Consider the following 27,174-nt stretch of genomic DNA (forward strand, 5'->3'; position numbering starts at 1 on the left):
GGCTTCCATCTATCATTATGCTGCAAAACATGTTTACATGTATGTTAATTATTTAGCTATTTTTTTTAGTGTTAAATTTTATCTATGAAAAATCATCCCCCAAGCCTGCAAATTAATGGAAATAATACATTTAAATGCAAATACAGCATCAAGATTTTAAGTATTAATACTGCTCAAATATTTTTTTTTTTGGCATAGATGTGATTATTGGAAAGACTGATTTATCGTATTTCACTTTCCTTTAAAATGTGATTCTAATGAATATGTTTTTGTAAGCCTGTAATTTTTTGTGTTTTAGGGGTTTATACCTTGGTGAAGGTATACTGGACAAGTGTTGACTTGAAAGCTGCTTTTTAGGATGTCTGAAGATGATGAAAAAGTTAAACTCCGTCGAATTGAACCAGCCATTCAGAAATTCATTAAAGTGGCAATTCCAACAGATTTGGAAAGGTTAAGGAAACACCAAATAAATATTGAGAAGGTTAGTGTTTGCTTTTTACTAATGTAGTTCTTTTTAGAGTATAGAGGCAGTCATGCTAGAGGATTGTATACAGATTTTGATGAAAAATTGATTATAAACTGCTTTAATTCAAATTTGGCTGAAAAATGAAACTTACGTCTGGTAACTTAGTGTGTACACAGGCCTTTACATTTGTTGTAACTGGTCAACCTACAGAGTGAGAAATGTAGCTGTTCTTTGTTAAAAACTTAGTGTACAGAAAGCAGTCTAATATTCTTACTTTAAGTCACAGTGGTTTGCTGCCAACTATTCTGAGTGACTCACTGTTTATACCTGTCTTTTTCTCTCTATAATTTTTAACTGAGTTGATAGAAGTAGAGAGATTGAATTATTTAGGTAAATAATAAAAGAATTGTAGCGTGTTTATGCTTCTTGTTGCCATACGGCTCACACTTGACAGTGAAACTGACTACGCTTCCGAGAAGTTAAACTCTTGCATACACTGTGGCAATGCCTGTGCAGGTGAAATAAAAATGCCCAGGTAAAACAGAAATGCCCAGGACAGTTGTCTGGCGTGAGATGGCCTATGTCCCTGGTATGAAATCCTCGTAATTTGCAAAACAGAGCGGCTGCATCCACATTGCTAGTGCAGAATCGCCTCAGTTCTGTGTTTGTAGCTCCTTGGCGGTTCTTGGGAGCTCTTTGTGTGAGGGAGCTGTCTGGCATGGCCAGGGGATGGTCCTAACAATGGAACAGCACAGATGACCAGATTTCAGACTTGAAACATTCTCAGTCTCTCTTTATTACTTTAGATACAGCCTGTGGAAACCGAGAAATTAGTTTGTTGAAGAAGATGGTAAGAGATTTACTGAAACACCAATAAAAAAATAGTCACTCAAAAGCACATGCAGTCATAATATCAGTGATGTGATTGAAATTTCGAAATGATCATACTAGACATATTTGTTTAGAAAAGATTATATTTACCTGCACAGAAAAATCAGTGACAGTCAGTGTCTGCAGCTCTGGAGTTCTACATGTTTCTAAAAAATCATACATCGTACTAATTTGACTAGGCTTATTCACAGTATATAAAATCAAGTGTGTCTGTAATCCTGGATGATGTAGGACACCCATTGTTGTTTTTTAACACCTTGAGAAGGAATAAAGAAATTGGAAGAAAATAGGTGAACATGAGTTTGTTTCTGAAAGGTATGGTCTGAAGGGTGCTTATAATGTGTTGTTGGGACTGTTTTGCATTTTGCTGCTGTCATTTGTTCATAAGTTTTACCATTGCTTTACTGGAACTTTACAAAGTATGTAACCTTTTGGATGAAGTTTTCCATGCTCGTTTTCTTCCGTGAGTAGTTTGGTTGTGGAGGAGGAGGGAAAATAAATCCATATATTTGTTTCTGAGAACATAGTCAGGAGGTAGTGTATTGTTCAAGTGATAGTAATTTATTTTAATAAATGTTTAGTTTAAGTGATAGTAAGTGATTGACAGCTTAGTAATGATTTCTTTTCAAAGCAGTGACCTGTTGGAACATTTGGGATATTTTTGTGGGGTGGTCTTTGTCTGGACTGTGTATTTTGCCACACCTCTAAAAATCTGCACAATTCTGACAAAGTATTTTGCAGGTTGAACTTCAACAGCTGAAGATTGTTAAAGATTTACCCAACACTAGGGCGTGCTCCTGTGCTTAGAAATTAGCAGGACTCATTCCTGGAGTTGCTAATTTGATTAGTCCTGAATCTGAGAATGAAAATAGGAAGGAGATTTTTCTGTGTCCCCACTGCCTCATCCTCTTGCTTTCCCTTGCGAGTGTGCAAGAGTTAACTCTTCCTGGCTCGTGGAAATAGAGGATAAAGAATTGTGTGTGTGGGGAGCTCGTGAAGAAGTACCTTGGGAGGGAGGAGAATGTGCAGGGAGGAAAACGTGCAGAAATGGTAACTGACCGTGGGACGAGATGAAAACTGGGATGGAGGAAGACCTGGGGCTGGTAGGGCTAAGGATGGGAGATAATAATTTGCCTCTTTACTAGTAAGGATGTAATAAGGATATGAACTGCAATATTCACAAACTGAGAAGTGTATTAGTATAATATTTGCCTGAAGCAATAACTTCTGAATGAGAACCTATTTTTTCAGTCACAGCATGTTGATTACTCTTTGTTATTCTGTATTTGTGTGATTCATTACATTACTTAGATGCCAGCTGATTCAGCTTTTGTTTTTCTTTTTTTTTTTTTTTTTTTTTCCCCTTGGAATTGTCCAGTTTGCAGCAGCCCCGTCCTGTAGTGGCCAGGAGCAGCTTTCTGTTCTGCAGCTTCTCCCACAAAAAGCCAGTGAACTGAGTGACTTTGCATTGCAGCCAAAGTATAGAGGAGTCAGTATTAGCTGGCTCCTGGGTGAGACAGTGGGGGTGCAAGAAGCCTCGACTGTTAAATTGAGAGCTGTACAGCCTCCAGGGATCGGTGTGTACATCTCTCTCTCGGTGTGCATGGCCCGTATGCTGCAGTGGTTGTCGAACTGGCTGAGGGCAACTAGTGAAGAAGAATAACAGGCACTAGGGCTGAATTCAGAGGTGACTAGAGGAAAGCATCATAATAATAGCTTTTCCATGCAAGCTCCTTCGTTGAAATACAGTCTTGGTAGCTAGGCTGTTCCACTTCTTTCTTGAATCAGAAATTGCACAGCTGCTCATGGAAGCAAAATGAATTTGCCGTAATCCACCAAGAGGGATTGCTCGGTTGCAGCGAGGTGAGTTTTTGGTCTGTAGTTGGCTTATGTTAAAATTAGGTTAGAAATTGTATATTCAGGGCAGCACTCCAGTTAACACCAGGAGCATCAATGTGTGTAGAGCAGTGAGGTATGTCATTCTTCAGAGTCTTGAGGAAGGTATCCAGGACTGAGAGGATGCAATTAATAAATACCTGTGAGGAACGACTAGGTGGTCACTGGAAAAAGGTAGTCTCTTGATGGGAGGGGGTAGCTGACCTGCCAGTACTGAATGGGAAGTGATGGAGCACATTAGCGGTATGCAAAAAGGGTTTGTTGCACTTTGAAGGTACAGCTAAGCTTTTGATGTGGGTAAGGTAGTAATGAGGAAGAGATGATGGAGGGGATCAGCAGTGTGAGACGATCTTGGGAATTGCTGTGCTTTGCAGAATCAAGTCAGTGAGGAGAGGCAGCCAGTTGCTGGTTCATCCTGCTAATATTTTCTGTGTCTAGAAGGAAATGCAGAAAATATTAACACTCAGGATAAAATAAGTCTTTAGTTTAGTTCTGATCTAAAACTTTTCAAAGCATTGTCAAAAGAAACTCATGCTTAGCCAGAGTTTAATTATAGGCAATACAGGCTGTAGTGTTTCTGTAACGGCATTCGATGACCACTGTGAAATACCAAGATGCTTTAGTAAGCGGTTGAATTTTATTTTTTGAATGTAAAAATCTGACGCACTCTAAAAGTATCTGGTTTTGGCATTTCTTGAAATTTTCAGGTTGTTGATGGCCTCAGAACTTTTATGTATTGACCAAAAAATAAGACACACACATTGATATATATAAAATAGTCCCTAAATGCCAGATTCTTTTAAAAGTCCACACTCGGTGTAATTTTCTTGAAATTTGAAAGTTTCCTTTTTTTTTAAAATTTTCCATAGGAACTATAAATGTTCCAGAATTTACTCTATTGATAAATTTATGAGGAGGTGAGAAAGAAAATAGGGCAAATCGAAATTTGAAATCTGTCACTAAATAGTTTTAGGTTATCAGAATGCTGGCAATAGTTTGGTTGAAAATCTTCCACAATAATTTGCATTTTGTATTTTTTAACCTGCGTTTTAACGTTTTAACCATAATACATGTGTTACAGTACTTTTATGAACTATCAGCAGCTTAAATGATTCTCTCTGAAATACTTTTTGTAAAATTAACTTTCAGCCATGTAAACCAAACATCCCTAGAGGTAAAACGATAATTTTGTAAAATCTCATCTTGTTTATTTTACAGGCTACTTTTAAGCAAAAATCACTAATTATGTCAAATTGCTTAGAGCAGCAACATTATTTACTTATGATGAAGCCAATCTCTCTAACCTCATTTCATGAATATTGATTTAAACTTTAGGTTCCAGAGATAGTCCAAACAATTAATCTACTAAATCACTGTTTGAAGAAACTATAAAATCAATATATAATGAAATTTGACCTTGAATACATCTTCTCAGAGGAAGTGGCGACGATAAATCCTTCGACATTGCTGCTCAACTATTTGAAAGTCTGACTTTCCATATGACAATTTCTGAAGGCTTAAAAATTATGCCCTTAAAAAATCAGTTTTCTATACGTGGGTTTTGTTTTTTCTTTCCGTATTTTCCTCAAAGAGTTCTTGTCTTCTAAAGCACATTCTGTGGATTGGATGGCTTTTCACTCCAAAAGAGGGAATAAAATGCATACTTACCCAGAAGAGTTAGAACTTTCTGTTAGCCTCTGCTAGATGAAGACAATTGTCCTGGTGGTGTAGGAAGGTGGAGATTCTGGCAAGTTGCCCTCAACTTTATTGGTGATGTACAACTATCCTCAAAAAAAAGGGCTGTAAGACATGGCATCCTCTCCTCTGTTGCTTTCAGTTTTAATTTCATTTCCTGTGACTGTGCCAAAGATAAAGGATGTTGTGCGGAACAGTTTTTACCTTTGGTTGGGGTCCGTTGTTGGGGTGGGAAGATACGTAAAGGTGACACCAAATGAGAAATTAAGATATCTGAGTCCTCATCAAAAGATATCTGCAGTCTTCATCAAAATGTCTACATTTATACAAGGCATTTATTGTAGAGCTCTTAGAAATGTTGGTGAGCATTACCTGCTGCAATAAATTATTGCAGAGGTTATTATGAAAAGCTTGATGAGTTTTCTCTGTGTCCGCTGAGTACTTTCAAGGAGAAATAAAGGGATACAAAGCATAAGCATAAAGGTTTTTATGTAAAGAGAGCTCTCAAAAGAGAACGAGACAAAAAGAAAAAGAGATTGAGTGTCTAAGAGTAACCTTATGTTTTGCATTTTGGATGTAGAATACAAACTATTTGGCTGTAGCACAATTAGGATTAAATATCACAGAATCATGGAACCACAGATTGGTTTGGGTTTGAAGGGACCTTTAAAGATCATCTAGTTCCAGCCCCCTGCCGTGGGCAGGGACACCTCTCTCCCACTAGACCATGTTTCTCAAAGCCCCAGCCAGCCTGGCCTTGAGCACTGCCAGGGAGGGGCTTCCACAGCTTCTCTGGGCTACCTGTTCCAGTGTCTCACCTTACCCATTTTAAAAAAATTTCCTTCTATGTCCAATCTAAGTCTACTCTCTGTCAGTTTAAAAGTGTTGCCCCTTGATCTGTCAGGCCCTAGTAAAAAGTCTCCATCTTTCTTCTAACCACTCTTTATGTATCAAAAGGCTACATCTGGGTCTCGCTGGAACCTTTTCTTCTCCAGCTGAACAACCCCAACTCAGCCTGTCTTCCCAGGAGAGGTGTTCCAGCCCTCTGACTATTTCTGTGGCCCTCCTCTGGAGCTGCTCTAACAGGTTAGGATCCGATAGTGTTTTGGTTTTTTTTTACTTCATGGACATTCCTTAGTTTTACATGTATTTGTTCACGATAAATAATGTCAATATCACCTCTTCTCAAGGTTTGCTATCCTTGAGTCCTCCTAGAGTGAACAGATGCCCAGGAGTAGGGCCTGCATTGGGTTGGATGACAAAGAGAAGTCAACAAGGAGAAATTCTCTGACCACATGAATGTCATTGCTCTGGGTGTAGTAAGTCACTGGATTCTCTGAGGTCGTCACTAACACACCAGGAATTTTGAAGCAAAGTAATAAAGCTTCTAAATATATAAAGCTCATAAACATGTTGAGAATTTCTAGTAGGAATTTATAAAGATTAAGGTTTCTTGAGGAATTCTTCCTGTTATTAACTGGAAAACAGTTTTTCTTATTATTTGGTATGTGGACAATATATTAGTCATTGAAATTGCAGTTTTTCCCCAAACTCCTTCTATTCCACCCTTAGAAATTCCAGTTTCAGTATTCATTCAGGGATGGCTGAATTGGAAGATCTGCTATTGATACAGATTTTTTTTGTCCATTTTATTTTAAAGAACAAGAGCAATAATTTTAATGGCATAATAATTTATGCAGAAGTTGCTAGGTTCCTAGAAAAATCACTTTAATATGACTTAATTGAACACAATCCGTAGCACTGCAAAACCCTAACATGAAAGAACTTTATTCTCTGAAAATAAGAATTAAGTTCAGATTTGTTCTTGTATTTTAGGAAGCTGAGTGATCCTTACTGCTGTGGCCTCTAAAATTATGAAAAGAATTAAGGAAAGATGTAGGCTGTAGATAAAGGTTTTTACTGGATTTCAAAGCATATTAAGAAATTAAGGTTTGAGCACATATTAGAGGAGCCACAGCTTCTACTTCTATTATTTGATTACTCTTTCTCATTATAATGTCTCTATATTATTGATGTCAACTGCCAATGGCAGGGATTGATTTATTTTAATGATGAAAAGGTTTGTATGTGATGATGGGCAGTTCTTCGGTAAAACTTGCTCTCTGCTAATGAAATAATGGTCTCTGTCCCATGGAAAGTCCCACTGGAGTTACTGGAGCCTCATGCACGTGCCAAATCTACCCTGATGGTTCTCATGACAGCCTGTATAGAAATGGTCAGCATAAATGTAGGCAGTAGAGTTGTGCAATGAATGCAGTTTCCTTTTTAAGGGATATTGGATGCCTTATTGTCCTGTATGGCCAGCACTGCTTATCCGCTATTCCATTCCTTTTTCCTCCTTCTGCCGTTAGTTTTAGTGACCATCAAGTGATTTATGCTGCAGTAATATCAGGATGCTGTAATATCTCTTTATTGTTAAAAACTGATGCTGAAACCCTGGTTATCATCTGCGGTTCAGTAATGTAAATTGTACAAAACAATTCATAAAACACATTGCCATTTGCTTCTCTAATTTTGCAGTGGAAATGCCTATGACTCAGCTTCTTTACTGTCAATTTGGGAAAATTAAAGTGATTATTTACTGAAGGTTCCCTTTTTTCTGCATAGCTGGTTGGTAAAAATAGTAATTATATGGAGTATTTTTCCTTTATTTTAGTATCAGAGATGCAGGCTCTGGGACAGATTGCACGAAGAGCACATTAATGCAGGACGAACGGTTCAGGTAAGGATATTAAAATGACTGTGATACAAATGGAATTAAATTACATGTGTAGTACTGGCTAACTTGGGGGTGGATCTTCCTAGAGACATATATTTGACAGGTGGATTTGACAAGTAGATGGTATTGCTTTACTTCATTTAAAAGGTGGGGATTTCCTAATTGTCTTATGAGGAAAATACAACCAGAAATGTTCCAGGATTCTTGAACAAACAAAAGTTTGGACACTCTCTGGTCTTTTGCAGACTGTCCTCTTACGTTACCAAGTTACAAGGCAGGAGTTGCAGTAAGGGATACTGTTAATTTTCAGACCAAACACAGAACATCTGGACTGCTAGCTTGGTGCACAAATCTTGTTAGATGCATATTATCATCAGAGAAGAAATTTCAGCGTGGCGTCATCTCGGAGACTTCGTGCCGAGTCACCTGTAGCTCAGCACCCAGGGAATCTCACATCTGTTTCTGAAAAAAATGGGCACCTTAATGAAGGTGATGCAAAACCTAATGCCAGACATCAGCCTTCGTGCTGCTAAATAGCACAGAGCGAAAGAAGATTATCCCTACAGATAATGCAGTGTTGGTGTCAGAGATGTTGTTCAGAGGAGAGGCGTGACATTGTCACTAGAACAAACCTTTTGTGCCCTCCGTTGCATCCAGACAAGCAGGCTTTGCCAGCAGGGATAGCACAGTCCTAAACCACTTGATTTCAGAATTCTAATACTTGGAATTGCCATGGTGGTTGCAGTGCCTTACTGAGTCCTGTCAGAAATTAGACCTGACTAAAAAATAAAAAAAGAAAACCAAAACAAACTAAAACCCCCTCAACTTTGAAGAATTTAATCCTGGAGCTGGAGTTACGTACCTTTATTAATAGAGGAATGGAGGGTATTACTTAGCTTTTTTTAAGTGTTGATGTTTGAAGTCATAAATCTTCTTGATTTTTTTCCTTTGAGGTTTGGATGGGGTTTTTTTTGTGTGTTTCTTGTAATCTGAATATAAGATTATTCTTAATATCACAAGAGTCTTTCAAAGGTGGGAGGCCTGTTAAAACAATGGCATTTGACAGGCGTGGTGTAGTAAACATGTGTTTGTTTATGTCTGTACTCTAATGTATTGTCACATCTGAGGGACAGGAAAGGCTTCTCCTGGAGCTCTGTATGATCAGCATCGTTTGTTTAGCAAGACATAATCTGTTGATAATTACAGAAAAAGTAATCACGTTGAAGATTATGTTTTTAAATACATTAAGTGCCTTTAGTAATAAAAACTTGTATTTGTCTCTACAAACATTTGTATTTGCCTTGAACCTAAAGCCTGTCATTTTCACTTTCAGCCAGACTAAATTTACTTGTATTTTATTTAATGCTTATGGCTTTTAGATCCGGGTACAAGTTGTGCATTAAAGTGGTTCATGTTTTCATACCCAGAGAGCAGAATAAGTATCTGGGTCCACATAAGAAGAGGAGACTAGCTCTTTGTTTTAATTAAACAGTTAGCAGTCTGGAGTACTTGATAATAAATTATATGACATGTAGAATGTGTTTGCTGTAAGCTGTTTAAATGTTTACCAATGGACTTGTGATCTGTTTGTTTGCGAAGACATCAGATTAATTATTGTGATACCAAATGTTCTCTGCAGCACACACTTTGCTCTCAAAATTAGATGTTGTAAAAATACATTAGGAATCCCTAAGTCAATATTGACCCAAGGCATCCGCCACAGGTTTTAGACAAATATATGCATGGCCACTCTACATTTAATCCATGTGCACATAATTAGCCATTTTTCTGAATTTTTGGTTTACCTAGAATAATTACTCCTGTTGTACTTTTGATGATGGTCAAAATTATACTAGAGGTATAGACGAGCGTAAACGTATAGCTCTTCTTTCTGATGGCTGGATGCCACGTTAAAAGCTTCTAAAAAGGGAAGGGAAGAAACCAGGGAAATCTTTGTGTAAAGCATGATGACACCCTTAAAAAAAAAAAGGCTAAGAAAATATCTCCTGTATACCATATGTTAGTTTTCACGATGTGCTCTTGTAGATTTTCATTTTTAGGAATGGTCTGTGGACTTGTTAAAACTTTAGGGACTGAATAAATATGTGGTTTTGCTAGGCTTTGCCCATGTATATGCTGCCTGTACCACACAGTTAATTAATTATTGCGAGATGTAAGCTAATTTCAGTGAAATGGCAGTATTTTGTTGTAACACCTGAGGACTGCTTTGATCGTATTCATAGTGAGAGGAGAAAAATGCTGCAGTTACTAGCGAGGATATAAGGCATTGAACAAAAAAAGGAAAAATACTTTTAGTGGATGATGTGGCTTTATTCTATATTCAGCCCACAGAAGACCGTTTTGCAAAGTGTACCTAGGTGGACATAGTCTCTCCACTGTGTTGCTTTAACCTGGAAAGCTACCGGAAAAAATGGGTATTTTTTCTTTTTTTTCCTCCACTTTTATGATTTTCATTTTGACTGAAAAGGTTTACCAGTAAAAGATGGTGTTCAGCCAGCTCTTTTTTTGCATGGATCTTCAAAGCTTAATTGTTTGGATCATGTCTTCTCTACCTTCTTTAAAAGTCTTCAAATTAAGTTTCTGGAATATGACGCAAGTATACTGGGAGAGCACAAGAAGCAGCGCAAATGAGCTTATTGCTGCAGGAAATTGTTTTATGGTATCAAGTGCAGCTTCATTATGTATGACTTTGCCATTTCTTTCCATTTTGGATGTGTTGATAGAGTCAATAGATTTTTTTCACAGCATTTGTGAAAACCATGCCACTTCTCATTTAATTTTCCGAAAAAAAAACCCCATTACGTTTATTTGCATAGTACAATGAATCCAGCATCCTGGTGGATTGTGGAGTTTCCTTCTCTGGAGACATTGGACTAGATGATCTCTCAAGGTCCCTTCCAACCCCTGGCATTCTGTGATTCTGTGATCTCCCAGGCTTACCTCCGGATCTGTGCACACTTTAGAAAAATTGGGCGCTGTGTCTCCTCACAGCAGGGCTCAGCTTTCTCGCTAGGCTGAATCCATTTAGCTTCTGTTTTAACTGACAGGAAATGGAACGAGAGTCCTCCCTCCAAAACCACAAGGAAAGAGGTGCTAAAATTAAATTCTACCAAATAGGCAAGTATGATCTTCTGATTCCTCCATCTTCTTCCTGACAAATATTTCTCTCTGACCAGCAAGGCGATAATGAACAATGGAAGTGCGGATCTGATTTAGCCATTCCTTAGGGTGAGTACTTCATATCTCTTGAAGTGCTCTTCAGGGTGTTTGGAAACTCCAGCAGCGAGTGGGTGTTTGTGCTTTCACTGCACAGTAACCGCCTTCATTATACTCGTGCGTTGGCCGTACTGGTAATTTGCCCCAGCTGCGGCTCTACAGATCCCTCACAGAGCTACATTTTAACTCAATTTCAACTGAGATTTTTTATTTAAAAAACCCAACAAACTGCTTTGGAAGTATTATTAGCTTAGACCAAACTAACAATTGTCACTGTTTCACAACGTGTTTTTGTTCGGTGTGTTCTTTTTTGTCTCCGTTACAGCCAAAGACGGGGTAATAATAATTGTATTTCCTGAAACAAAACAGCAGGATCAACTTGATTTGGACCCCTGCAAAGTTGATAATTAAATGTTGTGTCTAGATAGTCCCATTTTGTCTTTTAAATGAAATTCCAAGATTAATAAATTGAGAATTTTGGCATGTGGTGGACTGTGAGAGTGGTGACATTCTCCCTTATTCCGTACTTACAGACAGACTGTGGGAGGAAGGTAAAGGAAGGGCAAGGTAGATTAAGATGAGAAATGCATGAGGAAAATTGTTGGGTACCATGTTTCTAATTCAATTCATTATCTCACAAAATTTATTTTTTCTGCTTGTCTTTTCTTAGTTAATAGGTGGTTTTACCTCCAATTAGCCTTAATTAATGCAGCCTAGATTGGCTAGTAGTACTCTTAAGTTACTCATAGTAATTTGACAAGTGATTTTTTTATGAATCAGTAGTTCTTTCTTTGGTTGCCTAATACAGCTTGTGCGGTGTTACTTCAATTTGTTGTTGAATTAATTTCTGTCTTATTTTATTTCTACTGTCTTTTTTGAAACTTTTTTTTTTAAAAAAAAATTCTACTAGTGTATGTAAGTAAAGTAAGTTCCATCCAGTTTCTGCTTTTCCAGGTAAGCAACATTTCTTTTCTAAGGCATTACCTGTACCTGGTTTGTATTACGGAAGAAAACCTTTCTTTTTCTAAGCGCTCGCTGGTATTAATAAACTCTCGTTTTGTGGTGAGAATAATATTCAAAAGAATTAGTAAATAGGCAATAAATAATATAATTTATAGTATCATCTTATAATGTAATGCAGTGAATATTATTTTTATTACAGTCTTATATTTTTTATGATTAGGTAAAAACTCTATCCTAAACGACTAAGTGGTTTAATTTAAACAATAAATTTATTCTTTTCATTTGTGGAAAAAAAAAAGTTGTGCATTTTTAGATTTTAAAAGCCTAGGCAATAAAAAAACCCCTCTATTTTTGCTGAGAAATTTATCTCACAGGAGGTGCCTGCACACAGACTCTTCTGGCAATTTGTAAATAGTTTGCATCTTCTCAAAACTCTTGAAACTAAAGAAGTACTAATGTGTTTCCTTATATTTGATATTTCAATCCAACAAATATATTCACTCTTCTGAAAAAAGAATATAAATGTTCTTAAAGAAGAAAGTGATCCTTCTCCTTTGTCTTTACAAAATGAAAATGATAGTTTTGGGGCAGTTGGGGGTCGCAAATGTTCGTATCCTGAAGTGGTGTAATCACCACAGTTGCTTATTATTAAAAACAAAAAGCGATTCCTTCTCAAAATGTGCTTTATTTGGATATTCTTTTAACTGGTTGCAACTTGTGTAAATCTTTTGGCAAAGGCCTAAATTGAGCACAGCCACCGAAATAACTCCAGTAATAGTTCAATACTTTAATTGAAACTCAAAATAAAACAGGCTGACTTTCTTTACTCGTGGAACTGGATAAAGTATAAAATTAACAGCAAGAAAATCCAAGTATTGAGGGGAATAGCTCCAGCTCTGGCTGAGGTGACCAAACCGCTGTCTCACTGTCAGCTATAGGACTCTTGTCCGAGCTAGGGAGAGGGGGAAGCAGGTCATTTACTCAGAAGGGATCATCTTTAGGAGAAACCCCTTCCCTGCAGAGCACTGTAGTTTTGTATGGGGGGACTCTTCTGCAAGAGCATCGTAAAACTGCAGCAACTGGGGACGTCTTTGACAGGTGAGCCAGCTGCAGTCCAGCAGTGCAGTCTGGGAAAGAAAGGGGATGTAGAGAAGAGGTGACCTGGAACGCAGGGATTGCTTGGGACCTGGGATTTTTTAGGGTTTTTTTTGGTCTTAATTTATTAAAACTTAGAAATGGCACTTTCTAGGATTATTTAATGGATAACCAAGACGATGGTTACTTTCCAGCTGCCCAAGGTGTGTCGCACTCTTATGTGGTAAACTACAAAATAACGCTTAAAACTGTTACAGCAACTCCGTGCCAATATGAGAGAGATGGAGAAACTCTGTTTGCGAGTCCGACAGGAAGACATCCCGGTTCTGCAGAGAATGATAAACCCTGTTAAAGAGGAAGCTTCGTTTGCCATAAAAGACTTCCTGCAGCTCCATTCTGCATCTGCAGAAGAACTTAAAAAGCAGCTCGAAGGACAGGAGGATGCCTCTTTAACCAGATCTGCAACTGTAGGAGGAGGTAGTAGAATTTTATTTCTGTACCTGTTATATCTATATCATTGTATCCAGTCCACAATTTTTCTGGCCAGATATAAATGAAGTAAGCAAATGAGATTTCGGTTGAATAACAATTGTTAATCAAGAAGTGGATTTTTTTCCCCCTAGACCATGCTTTGCTCATCACCTGTGGCTGAGTTGGTCAGTCAGTCTTAGGTGGAGAATACTCTAATTAAAGTACCTTAACAAATTAAATAGCTGTGGCCTTCCGTGAGAAAGTTCTTGAAGTCTTGGGTCTTGAAGTGGAAGACTGCTCAGAGAAAGCAGAATATTTGAACTCGTGTTTCTTCCCCCGCTCCCCCGCAAATCACTCAGTCGTATGTGAGTAATCATTTAGGCTGTTTTCATTGAATTAATGCTTGCAACATCAAGAAGAAAACATTTTTATATGGCAGACAGTATAATATGCCACTGCTGAAATACATGGAAGAGAGGAGCAAGTCTCTATAGAGGAGAACATCTCTTCCTGTAGCATTTTGAGCTGGTAACTGACAAGAAAGCAGAAAACAATATAAATGCATTTAAATAAAAGATTTTGAAAACCTACTCTAACATGCTCTAGGTCAGATGTGTTCGCTGGTTTTCTCCCCTTTCTGCTCAGAATGTCTTTCATTCTTTGTTCTGCCGTTCAGGCTGCAGGGAAGGCCCTTATTATGCCCCGGTACTCACTCCTGTTCTCTGCTGATGATCAGTGAGGAAGTTGGTTACATTGGGGCTAAATCCTTCCGCATAGTAGTAATTACCTTGATTGCTGCTTAAAATTGTTTGAAAATTTCATGTGTCCTAAAATTGAAGGAGTGTTTTCAGTCAATGGCACTGTAGAACTACCATCAGATTTGATTTCATGACCCTTCATGTTGCTACATAAAGAACTACAAGAACTCTTCAAGTATGATTAACAAGCTAGCAAATCTAGTGGTCAAACAAGGAGAAAAGAAAAGTAGATCTGGAGACTGGCCTTGCTTTTGAGAATGTCATGTGCAGTTCTGTCAGAAAGTTGTTAAGATATGAATGTTAAGATACATCAAATGTGGAACCATAGAATGGTTGGGGTTGGAAGGGACCTTAAAGATCATCTAGTTCCAACCCCCCTGCCATGGGCTGGGACACCCCCAACTAGACCAGGTTGCTCAAAGCCCTGTCCAGCCTGGCCTTGAGCCCTGCCAGGAAGGGGGCTTCCACAACCTCTCTGGGTAACACGTTTCTGTGTCTCACTACCCTCATGGTCAAAAATTTTTGTCTTCTTACCAGGTCAATAAAACCCACGGCATTGGCTTCTGACACACGAATCTTGATTTTTTTCAACACCTTCGGCGTCTTGTAGCTGATTGTTTAGTAGTTTGTCCCAATATCTTTGTGGGTTTCAAATTCTGGCTGCTTGCTGCATTCTCCTTCCCCTCCAAAAAAGGAAGATAACTGAATCTGTTCTCTGGCAGCCCTCTTGGACCCTCTTGTTGAAGTTCTCAGAATTATGCTTAGAGTTTCAGAATGAATTTCATCAGACCCTCAGGACTTAAATGGATTCTAGCTTATCACATTATTTTTAACCTGTTCTCTTTATGTTTCAGCCTATCCTTTTTTTCCTTTCTTGTTTAAATTAATTGCATCAAATACCTGATTACAGCTACCTTTTTATATAAAGATTGACTTAATTTTTCCCTGGGTCATCTGTCATTTTATTTCTTTGCCTGGCAATCCACTTACACTTCCTTTGTCGTCCTCGAACTTCAGAAGCATTTGTAGAAACTTTCTTTTTACCATTTATGCCCCTTGGTAGTTGCAGTTTACTCATGTCCTAGTGTTTGTGCTATTAACTTTACATGCTTACATTATTGCTTGTACTCATCTTAATTGTGTGTCAAATTCTTGATTATCCAGGGCACTGAAGAGCTCTTGCTGAAGCCATAAACGTTTTCCACTGCAGTAGGAAAATTTGCTGTCATCTCCGGCATAGTCTGTTTTATAAGTGGCTGCCAGTTCTTGTGCAGTCCTTTATCCTTTAGAAGCTTCTTCCCCATAGTTCCTGTTAATCAGTTTGCAGAATATCTCTTTTGCGAGGAGTTCATCGTCTTCAATCTTTTACTCAAAGTTCTAGAATAGTGAACTGTGGTATTCACTGATCCCCTTCATCCGTTTTAGCCATTACTTTCAGGCTCTTTGTGAGCTCTTCTCTGTTGCAATCAGAACTAAATTTAAAATATCTCTTCTTTTGCTAACTTTCTGCAGTTGTCCTCAATACATTCTGGTATTTCACTGGAAAGGCCTTGTCCTGACTTACTGCTTTTCTAACACTTACATAGGTGGTAAATGGGAACTTGAGTTTAATTTCAAAGAACAGGACTGCCTTTTTAATCTGAAATACCTTTAAAGTGTGGAGGACATTGAGCATAGTAGCACTTCAGAGAGACAAGAAATTGATCAGAAAGATTGGGATGAGAAGGAAAGAAAAATATTACTGGAATGACATGCTCCTGCAAGTCTGCTCAAGAATATGGAAATAATTCACCCCATTTAAAAAGAAACATAGAGACAGGCAGACAACTAAATACACTTAAATAGATTTTTTGATTTTTTTTTTCTTCAAGTTTGCCTGCCTGTGAAAGCATCTCTGTTGAATTGCTAACACAGGTGCAATATATTGCCTGTTCTTTTGTGCTTGGAGGCTGTAGTCCTGAAAGCAAATCTTGGCTGCTGATCTTAATCAAAAGAGCTTTGGTGCACCCGTTCTTTGTAGCATGTTGCTTCCCGCCTGGTAGAGACGGAACGAGTTTACAAATTCAAATTGCCCATTTAGGAGGCATGTCAGTGATATGATGTAGTCCCTTCTCCCCCTTCCCCATCCTCAGAAATGGAATTTAATTGCATTTTAAACAAATATTAACAAAAGGTGAGACTCTGTTCTTAAAACTACTAAAATCTTTTAAGCAACGTATTGAATCTTCTACCGCATTAGATTTTTATCTTCTGTGTGATGAGGTGCGAGGCTGCTCTGTGAATTCTGCAGAGGTGGTTTGTATTATTGCATTTCCATGGAGATGCTGTAAGTGAACTTCCATTCTCAGTTCCATTAAAATTGGTTAGACTTGATAAAATGTGAACTAGCGAATATAAATTTCATAATCATAATTTCAGCCCAAATAGGACTTCACATTCTCTTACCCTTCTTGTTCTCCATCTTAGTTTTTTGAAGTAAAGAATTTTCTTGAGGATTTTTTTCCCCACTGATTTTTAGTTATTAGAAAACAGCATAAAGCTAGTTGCTATTTTAAGTTCTCTTGAACATGTGTCATGCAAAACTTCAGTATCACTCATGTACTTTGAAAGATGTGCTTTTCTACAATAGCTCAGCATAGATTGTTAAGGACAGACCAGAGTAGGGAACATAACTTGTGTGGAGGCAGTTTTGCTTAGTGACCTTTTTTTTTTTTTTTTTTTTGCTTTTGAATGATGAATATTTTAATTTCAACCAATGTAGTGTGTATGTGGCTGATTAGGGAAGAGTATGCTTTTCTTGGCAGAGAAAACTTGATTTTTAAATAAGATTGTGAAGGATTGCAATGGAATAAAATACTCAAAATCAGCGTTAAATGTCAGAATACGTAGCAGAATTGGTTTCTCTAAAAATGCACACATTTTCGCTGAAAACGAAAAAGCAGTGTTTTAGAACTGAGAATGTAACCTTCATTAATCTGATGTTACAAATCACAAATGCGTTCTGGAAGAACAGGTGCTGATTGTAGAAGGTGGAGTGCTTTCCCTGCCTGGATTCTTGAAGGAAAAAGGGTAGAAATAATTAGATGGAAAAACAAGCCCAAAATACAACTCCAGATTGCTTATTCCATCATTGTTACTCTGCTTACTTAGTAATTAGGGATGAATATCATCAGCTTCATGATGTTAGACTTCCACTGATCTGAGAGTAGGAAGATTAGGTCCTTAATGTATTACAAGATACTAGGATAGAAAAGTTGAGAAATGGACAAATGTTATGAAAATGTATCATTTTTTATTTTAACTCAAATTATTTCCATGAATAAGCATGCACTATTAGCGATATTTTTATGAATATAATTACTTGTTTTCCATTCTTCATATCTATTTTAGTAACATTTATATATTATTGTAGTACCGTGGCACATTCATTGCTTCTGAAGGTTTTAATGCATCGTTTACACTTTAGTGTTGTTAGACCAGTAGTCCCCATATTAAACTTTCTCCCGATACTGCCCTCTCAAAGAAAGAATGTCCTGCTGACACGTTCTCTTCCTTCAGAAACTGAAGCTGTCTAAACTGACGTGATCTTTGCACTGCGTGTACACACATACATTCTCCAGTCTGCCTGTCGTACTCTCAGGCTATTCTTTAATCCTTGCTACAACAAGCCAAACTTGTTATTCTTTATTACCGCTTAATAACTTGTCCATAATTACGCGCAGGCCTGTTACACCCATAGCGGCCGACAAGGGGGCTCACTGGCAGGAGGAGGTACCTGTGTGTCTGGTCGTGTCTGCTCTCCCCTGTGCCACTTGGCTGCCTCTCGGCCCCCGTTTTTCCCACCTTACTTTGTCCTAAAGTCGTCTGCATTCAGCCCAGGCGACTTAGAAAGATACCTGAGAACATTTCCTTCACACCTCTGACCTGCAAATGTTTTGTCAGCCTCACAGTACCATTACCCAAGTGGCCCCAGCGCGTTATGTGGTTTTAACTACTTTTACTTTGGAAGCTTTTTCTTCCAGCTTCTTTTAGTCCTGAATGGCTGAAAAGCAAACTGGTAGCATAATAATAAATCATAAAATAAGAAACTCTCTGTTCAGTTTTGGAAGCGCAGTGTTTTTTGCATCGTATGTAAACAAAAAGTTTTTGTCCCAAGCTCATTTCTGTTAGCTTCGTTGATAGAAAATTAATTAACTGACCTTGAGTTCAGGAGTATAATTTAATATAATTTTCAGAACTGATTGTGAAAGTATGGTGATCGAAATGAATCCATTTCTCTGGCAGTAACTTCCTTTTAAGAAACTGTTTAGTGCTGTGAGTAAGACTGTCTTTTCCCTATATGGTAATTTTCCAGGCTGTTCCTTGGCTTGAATTATGTTAAATACCATTTTATCCTTGAGAAAATTTTAAGAGCTAACTTTGCACATCACTTGCATTCTGCTTCAGTGCATTTTTTTATAAGCATCATGTTTCTCATTCAGAAACTTTATATAACACGGAAGCAAAGGACGGCTCCCAAAGTTTAATCCAGATTTACTCTCGCCTTCCCGAAATACCTCAGGAAGAAAACGCAGCTGAGTCCTGGGAAACTTTGGAAGAGGTATGTTGGAACTCCCTTACTGCCGCATTGATGCTCTTGTTCTTAGCAACTGTTACAAAATAACATTTGTGTTTTATTTGTAGGACTTGATTCAGCTTAGCCAGTTGGTGACTGATTTTGCCCTCTTAGTCAGCGTAAGTATGAATTCTGCATTCTATCCTAGAGTCTTATACACAAAAAGGGCAAATGGGCGACTCCTAGTTGGGGGAAAAAGAGGATGAACAATACGTCTTGCCCATATTCTGAGCTAAGACTGAGCTAGTATCACGTGATCAAAGTGACAGAATAGCAGAATAACTGTAATGGCATTTATTCAGTCCAATATTCAAGACTACAAAATCCTAGTCACTGTTTGGAACTTTAGGAAAATGCCTGTAGAGGCAGAGTAGTTTCCCCACAGTGTGCTGAGATGCCTGCATGAAGGTGCTGTCTTTGCTGCTTGGGGCCTATGGATAATACACCTATAGTGTCAAAGCCCATACATTAGATACTTTCCAAAGTTGCAGGTGATGCATCTAATGTTTAAATCAAATTGTCTCGCAGTAAGGTGACAGTTTTCTCTTGGCACTTGAAAAATCAAAAGAAAAAGGCATGTTCAGAAGCATTAGTTTAATTACTCAGCTGCCCCATCAGGTTAGTAAACTTGATGACTCTTCCTTCGGTCCATCAGTGACTCATTGCTACAAGTATCTTTCTTGCTTTCCTGTTCATTCAGGCTCTGTCAAGGTAATTTTTTCAGGAGGCAGCAGTCTTCTTTTTCAGCACTAGTGCTGGTAATTGCCCCTAAGGTCTTGTTGCCAGAGCAGCTACTGATGTTCTAGCCCGTGTCCTTGGCAGAAGCTCTGCCGTGTGGAGCGCAGACTGCTACCCAGGACCTGTTCATTTTTATGATTTCTAATCATAATGGTGACGACAGCCATCACTGCACAGGGTGGATGTTTCTCAGGTACTTCTTCTAGCTTATTCAGGAGTACTAGAAAAGTCTGAAGTTGCCTTCTCCTTTATCATGCCCTTTTTGTGCTCTCATAAGGCTGCCAAAAGGTCTTTGTCTTGCACAATCAGTTCCCAATCTTTTCCTTGGTGGCAGGGAATTTAAATCCACACTTCTCATCTCTTAGGAGAGTTGTTTAATTTCCTTGCTTTTGAGTTAGTTGGGATAGATAAGCTACCTTTAATGTGTTCTGCTGCATGTTTGCTACTTCACGTATTCAAAAAAATCCCCAACAACCCACACCTCAAAGGAAGATTCATCAGGCTGCAGAGGGACTGCAAAATTTTTTTCTTCAGTAGCCTCAATATTAGGAGCTTTAGCTAAAGAGGAGAAGTTCCTGTTCCCAGGACTTTCTGGATTTTACACAAAACCATCATTAGATAAAACAGCAAGCATCTGAAGCGTGTGGAGTACATAATGGGTGAAGATGCAAGAGCTAATGGATTCAGCAGTTTCGGAATTAGAAAGGAAAAATGTTCAGGATGCCTTTTATTTTAAGCTGAGCATTAGCCGTCCCATTATTTTGTGACATGAACCAGCCTGGGTAATGCTGAAATTAAAATCAGAACAAACCAACCACAATCCCCCTTGATCTTCTGCTCCAGTGTTCTCTGCGAGAGGCTGCAGGGGAGGCTGACTGCGTGTGGAGAAAGGATGGAACATTTCTGTAAACTCAAGCAGTAAAACACAGAGCAACGTCAAGTGTACTTTCAGTACTGTCACTGCTCTATTTGTAAAGTTAAGAAGTCAGTGTTTTATAATGTCACAACAAAACACTTCTATGTAGACTTCTTGGTGTTGCTTTGTATGTTAGGGCTGGTACTGATCTTATAAATGCTCATTATAGGACTTTTTTATTTTTTTGAATGTGAAACTCAGCAAAAAGGCTAGTTTGGATTATTTTTCCCTTTGGAATGCGAATTCATCTATTCACATGAAAGATTTAGAAATCATAGGTTTTGGCTTGTTTTCTCTAACTGCAGCAATATAATACCCGCACCGTATTATTACTTAATAGTTCAGATTTTTCTTTTTTTTAAAGTAAGTTTGGAGTTTCAGCACAGTTTATCAGCTGCTATTAATGAACCACCATTAAGGCTGCCCGGCTGCAGTGTGCAGTAGATGAAAGCTGCTGCGGGGCCCTGATTACAGGCATTAAAATGGTGTGTATTGGCTCACTGCTGCTTCCCCGCAGGTTACCGCACTCATAATTCCTTTGCATCTAGGCCCAGCAGGAGAAGATTGACAGGATTGAAGAACATGTCAACAGTGCTGCTGTGAATGTTGAAGAGGGAACCAAAAACTTGGGGAAGGTAGGGATCTGCTCCTGCTGCTGAATCAATGGTACTCTGCCTCCCAGCAATCCTCTGTATTAACCCCATTGATCTCCCGTCTTTAATGCCGAGGGAGCCAGCAATTAAGGAAATAAGGAAGAAATGACCCACAGGTAGCAGGGGGAAAAAAATAATCAATCTCTCTTGTAATTTTCTGTCATATCCAGGCTACTAGGAAATACAATTTGTTTGGGGGTTTTTTGTACTTTTTTTTTTTTTTTTGGAAATGCTATTCTGATGCTACTTTGGTTTGCCTGCAAAGACAAATGCCTTCAGTGATGGGCTCACGGGAATCAAATAAGCGTAAAACAGGTTGATGATTACATATAATTTCAATCCCATTCTATGTAGATGTTGGTGACAGTTGCTTATAAGCCACAAACCCAGATTGAGGCGTGTTGCTGAGAAGTCTGAGCATTTTCTCAGTTTCTCAGTTGATTTAGTGATGGAGACCAGGTAAGAAACAGCATGCATCATCAGCCAGAGCCATCTAAAAGGACTGTTCACAGCTGCATACATTGGAGACCTCAATTCTGAATTGCTTTTAGTACATTCTGTCATACATGTGGGATAGTAGATCTTTTTTTTTTAAATACTAATTTGTAAAGTTTATTTATCACTGAGCATTCAAGTTAGTGCCAAGAGAAACGAGGGAAAAATGCACATCACCACAGACAAGTATTCTAACAGTTCTGTTTTTTCTTCTTTTTCTTTTCTCCCCTTTACAGGCTGCAAAATACAAGCTGGCAGCTCTGCCTGTGGCAGGTGCAGTCATTGGTGGAGTCGTGGGGGGTCCTATTGGTCTCCTCGCAGGCTTCAAAGTGGCAGGAATTGCAGCTGCACTTGGTGGTGGGATTTTGGGTTTCACAGGTGGAAAATTGATACAAAGAAGGAAACAAAAAATGATGGAGCAGGTCTCTTCCAGCTGTCCAGAGCTTTCTTGCCAAAGTGCCAAAAAATCCAGCTGAAGTATAGATTCATCACAACTAGGAACAGAAGTGTAGTAGCCGCGCTAACGACAGACCTGCAGCCTTACGCTTTAAATACAAGGCTGAGTTGTGTGAATTTTGACAAGGGTACTGTTACTTGGGAGGGGCGAAACAGTAATGTCAGAATTTGTCTTTTTCAGATGTGGTGACATCAGTCCTTTGAAAATTCTATGGCTAACTTATAATTACAAAATTCTTAGGTGAGCTCTATGCTCTATGGGTGACAGGTGCTTCATGCCAAATTTGCACAGTGTCTTGCAGACAATACAAAGAGAAATATTTGGAAAATCCTAGTGCTCTCCCATGAAAGCCACCCAGATGCTGCAGATTATATTATAGTGCAACAAAGAAAAGGAAATAAGCTCCATGTGTCTTTCATGGTCATAGTACTTGAAATTTGCTTTCATTTATCTGGATTCCCAAACTCCTCTTGGATATACCTCCCAGGGTCTGTCTGACTACGCTTGTTCAGTAACACCCAGGGAAGCGTTAGCTGCCATAAGAAAAGGTGAAAAAGTTGGGTGAGCAATGTGGAAAAAAAAACCCCAAAACCTCTATATCCCACATGTGCTTCCATCAGCCAAATCAGATGAGCATCATAAGCAGCTTTCCCCATTTTTCAGGTACTTTTTAAAAAAAAAAAAAAATAAGTTTTAAACTCCTCATCTTGTTCAAAGTGTAGTTAAGAATTAAACAGTGTGAGCACAACCCTGCCAGACTGCTACCAGAGGATAATAGTTTTCCATGGCTGGTCAGCAACTTGGCTTGTCCTGAGAGCGCTGCACGGGATGACGTTCTGAGCTCCAGCACTCTGAGCACTTAGTGCTGGCTGCTGCCCTTGCTTCTCCTCTCCTTCACCAGCAGCAGTTACTCTTACCATTCTTACTTTGCTGCTTAAGAAAACTTTTGCTTCTGAAACTTCCATTGTTCAATATGGAAGTGTTAACGTGGGTTTTTTATTGTCAGTAATCAGCACATGGTCCTACCTCTCCGTGCTTCCAGGACGGTTCCCCCAGTATTGCTGCTACTGTTTGCAGGGACAGAAATTGAGGTTGGGAAGCTGTTTTTTAAAATTTTTAGATTGTTCAATTCATCCTGAACTCTGCTTAGAGTCCAGTTTTATTAGATGAACACTGAAGTCAGTGTTTAGTGATAAGGCTCCCTAGCAGGGAACATTGTATAAGGAAGTATACTATAGAAAGAGGTCCCTTTTCTTAACCACTACTTTGATATCATCATCGGAAGTAACTGTCTACTAATGGCAAGGGGTGGGCTTTTGTGCCTAGAGACATTGTAAGCAACTGTTCGTTACAGCACAAATAGCTTTTTCCAAACTGTTCTTCCTTACTACTTTGAAAGTATGACTGAAATTGCTATCAGAGCAGTGGGTCTATTTTAAGTAGGTCTGAGGCTCAGGGAAGCAACGCATATAAGAGTAGTTTTCTTGAGTAATTGTGAATATTGTCAGAACTGCATGTGTTAAAGCCACAGTGCCTACATCTGTAAAATCATCTGGAGTGGAAAGCGTAACCCAAGTAATTCAGTTCATTTGCTCCTATCAGGCAAAACCCCATTTTCTTTAAATGCATCTACTTGGGATGCAAATACAACACCAAGACTTGTAACACCTTCATACTACAACTGTTCATTCCTTTGGTATGCAATTTCTACACTTTAAGAACTTTTTTCTTGGTTTCTTCCTTTATCAGAAACTCTGGTCAATTTCGTGTATGATTTTAGAAAGCTAGCTCTGCCTTCCCGCTCTGTTTGTCTGTTGAAATAAGAGCAGCCACATCAGAGGCACTGTGGACTCCATCCTCTCCTCTACACTTAAAGGAAGAAACCAAGAAAAAAGTTCTTAATCAGAAACTCTGGTCAATTTCTTGTATGATTTTAGAAAGCTAGCTCTGCCTTCCCGCTCTGTTTGTCTGTTGAAATAAGAGCAGCCACATCAGAGGCACTGTGGACTCCATCCTCTCCCCTCAAGGTGGACTAATGCCATGACAATCTAAATTATAAAACCGAATTCCTGCCACAGCTTATACACATTCAGCTTGATATGCACTCGTTTTATGAAATGTCCAACGCAAAAACTATTCTGCCTTCTTGCATCTTTAGGGAAGCAATTTCAAAACATTGTGTACACACTAGATGTGGGAGAATATAATTTAAACTATGATTTTTTAAAAATAGATGGGTTATTTACATACGTGAAGAAACAAGGGCATCTGAGTTACCAAACTGGCACTTAAATTGCTAGGCATGTTAGTCAGAAGAAATGCAAGATGTGACTAAATCTTTCAAACCAAATAAAAGTTTTCATCTATGAGACTGGTTGTAGCATTTACTGAGAACATTGGGGTTTATTTCCTTTCAGCATCTAAAAGTTTAATCCCTCACAAATTTTGTATTATTAAAATGACCGCATTACCAAGATTTAAGAATCCTATATTAAGTTACCAAACACGTGCTTCAGCTATTGAAATGTTCACACTGACTGAAGTTAACAAAAGTTCCTAAAATGCTGCATGCATCCAGTAAGTCATACACATGTGCTAGCTCAGAAGTGGACTCCTTAATTTCAGTTACCAAGACAGTGTGGAATGGTTTTGTTCCATGGGGGGATAACAACACTAATCTTGTTTGACAGCTTCCCATGAACCCTCAGAGGTGCTGAGAGGAGCAGGTAGCTGAGCACCAGATGGTTGAAACCACTGATGTAGATGATCAGAGCCGAAGGGCTCAACCAGAAACACATCTCGCACTTTGTCCAACACTTGCTCTTTCCAGGCACACCCTCTGTATCATAAGATACTTAAAAGCTCCGCTGATACTCAGCATCATGTTACACAACCATACCTGGACTTTTAGCTGTTCAATCAGTCAGACCAATGGTCATCAAGAACCCAGGACAATCAGGTCCAGCTCCAGTGAATACATAATGAAATTACTTAAATGTGTGACTCATAAAATTGTTACATCTGCTTGTCTACCTCGTGCTGGGATCCCAAAGCTCTGGGAACCCCAGCAAAGCAAACGTGGATTAAGAAATAGCAGAGGGGGTTCATCTCTTTCACTTTCCAGTTGAAGGCACGAGTGTATTGGGTCTGGCTGAGATGATGGGGCTCATATTCCCAAGAGCTGCCCTCAGCACAGTGTTGTGCTCTGTAGCGGGGGCCAGAAAGGTGTTGGCAACACCCCAGTGGTTTAGCTGCTGCTGGCCTAGCACCAAGGCTGCCTCTCCAGCATCCCCGCTCACGACGAGGCTGGGGCTGGGCAAGATCTTGGGAGGGGACACAGGCAGGACAGCTGATCCCACCTGACCAAGCGGACATTTTAGAGCAAGAGACATCTGCTCAGCTGTGAAAGCCAGAAGAAAGGAGGAGGAGAAGGGCACTCATTACTACATTTGTCTTCCAGAGCAACTGCTGTGCGTACTGAAGCCCTTGCTTCCCAGGAAGTAGCTGGACATTGCCTGCTGATGGGAAGGAGAGAATAAATATTTTGTTTTCCTTTGCTTCTGCATATGCTCTTTGCTTTTGTTTAATAAAACTGCCTTTATCTTGACCCATGAGTTTTTTTTCCATCTTATTTTCTCTCTCCTGGCCCTGTCCTGCTGAGGAAGGGGAGTGATAGAGGCATCCAGCTAAAGTTAACTCACCACAACCAGCCATTGGACTGTTGTGTGTATGACGAGGCAGCATCTCTCTCTAGAACAACATTTAGAAATAAGAACGCCCAAGGGAAAATAGGAACCTCAGAGGAGTAAGATGAGTACTTGTAGGCCCCATGCAGGAATTAACTAAAATTTCAGGTGCCTGAAGAACTCCAGGAGTTCTGTGGCACCACCTGCAGATACCAAGTGGCAGCCTTAAAACCAGACTGTGCTCACATCTTTAGATTCCAACTGGAAAGTGGTATCTGATGGCTCAGCTGCCAAAAACGCTTGTCATGAGATGGAGAATGGGACAGGAGAAGACCTGGCTTTCAAGCACTTAACGTGCACTCCAGAACTACAGATTCACAAACCTGACAATCAAGTATGCCTGCACACAAAATCTGGCAATACTCTTCCAGCTACCAATTCTGCACCTGCCAAGTGAGCTGTAGCTTGGCCTTGGTCAGTACTAGCACCTCTCTCCTCAGATTCGTCACCCCAGAAAACTCATGTGGCTGCTGGTGCTGCAGGCGTTGAGTTCAGCAGTGCACTCTTGGAATCAGCTTTGCCAGAGCTGCACAGGGCCACGTCAGTCGTCTGTCAGAAACTGAGTCGGTGGCATCTGGCCAAGGGGCAAAAGGAATCCTGAGCTGTCAGCCGCAGGAGCTGGGGCACTCGTGGAAGCAGAGAGGAACGCAGTGCTCCATCCATCTAGAGAACAAGCTTGCTTCTAAGGACACTAAGCCTTGGAGAGGCCCCAAGTCATGGGCCTAGATTCTGTGTAGTAAGTGCACTGTATAAATAGAATACTAATTCATCTCCAGCAACGCGCCCCAAGTTAAGAAACAGGTATTTTTCCATCTTGGAATTTCTGTATGTTCATCTCATCAAGCAGCTTGAAGATTCACTGCTAAAAGCCCATATTCTGGTGTTGCACACAAAGAAAAGCCCCCAAGGAAAGCAGTAATTCCCTCCTCAGAGCAGAATGCAAATAATGTGCAATAAATAAGGCAGAAGCCAGACAAAAAGACTAATAGAAAATGTGCAATGGTTGTTCAGAAAGTAAGTATCTGCCAGGGACTCAAAAAAAAAAGGCTAGTTGTGACACATACATACAGAGATTAATTTAAGAGTGACAAAGCTAAGATGACAGTCTACCCCTAGTCCTTTCCTACTTTCAAGGCTTTCCAACATTCATGTTCTTTTAACACAACTGTATGGACAATAAAACAATATTAATAAATTACAAGAAATCAGAGCAGGTAGTAACAGCCCTTTCTTTCAAAGTACAGCCACTAGCATTAAACTTTTCCTTTCCTATAATGGTATTTCAGTAGTCAGAATTGCTTAATTGCTTCGACATTTACACCCAGTAAAGCACTACACGAGA

General features: G+C 39.2%; 1 protein-coding gene across 1 annotated transcript; it reads left to right on the top strand.

The window, feature by feature from the left end:
* The first annotated feature begins 299 nt into the window (after positions 1–299).
* Positions 300–22,176, top strand: STX17 (syntaxin 17). Its single transcript, XM_009878143.1, has 7 exons — positions 300–481; positions 7,626–7,691; positions 13,241–13,460; positions 18,694–18,812; positions 18,896–18,946; positions 21,030–21,116; positions 21,866–22,176. Exons 1-7 carry the CDS (start codon positions 359–361, stop codon positions 22,103–22,105), a joined length of 906 nt encoding a protein of 301 aa, XP_009876445.1. The 5' UTR covers positions 300–358; the 3' UTR covers positions 22,106–22,176.
* Positions 22,177–27,174: the final 4,998 nt, after the last annotated feature.

The sequence above is a fragment of the Apaloderma vittatum genome, unplaced genomic scaffold (genome assembly GCF_000703405.1).
Source record: "Apaloderma vittatum isolate BGI_N311 unplaced genomic scaffold, ASM70340v1 scaffold18201, whole genome shotgun sequence".
Classification (NCBI taxonomy): domain Eukaryota; kingdom Metazoa; phylum Chordata; class Aves; order Trogoniformes; family Trogonidae; genus Apaloderma; species Apaloderma vittatum.

What these genes read in the sequence shown, in the direction of transcription:
- STX17 (XM_009878143.1), top strand. Translation starts at nt 359, where the DNA reads ATGTCTGAAGATGATGAAAAAGTTAAACTCCGTCGAATTGAACCAGCC. An exon ending in ATCTGCAACTGTAGGAGGAG is followed by an intron (nt 13,461 to 18,693) that starts GTAGTAGAATTT and finishes TTTCTCATTCAG; the next exon opens with AAACTTTATATAACACGGAA. An exon ending in CCTGGGAAACTTTGGAAGAG is followed by an intron (nt 18,813 to 18,895) that starts GTATGTTGGAAC and finishes TTTTATTTGTAG; the next exon opens with GACTTGATTCAGCTTAGCCA.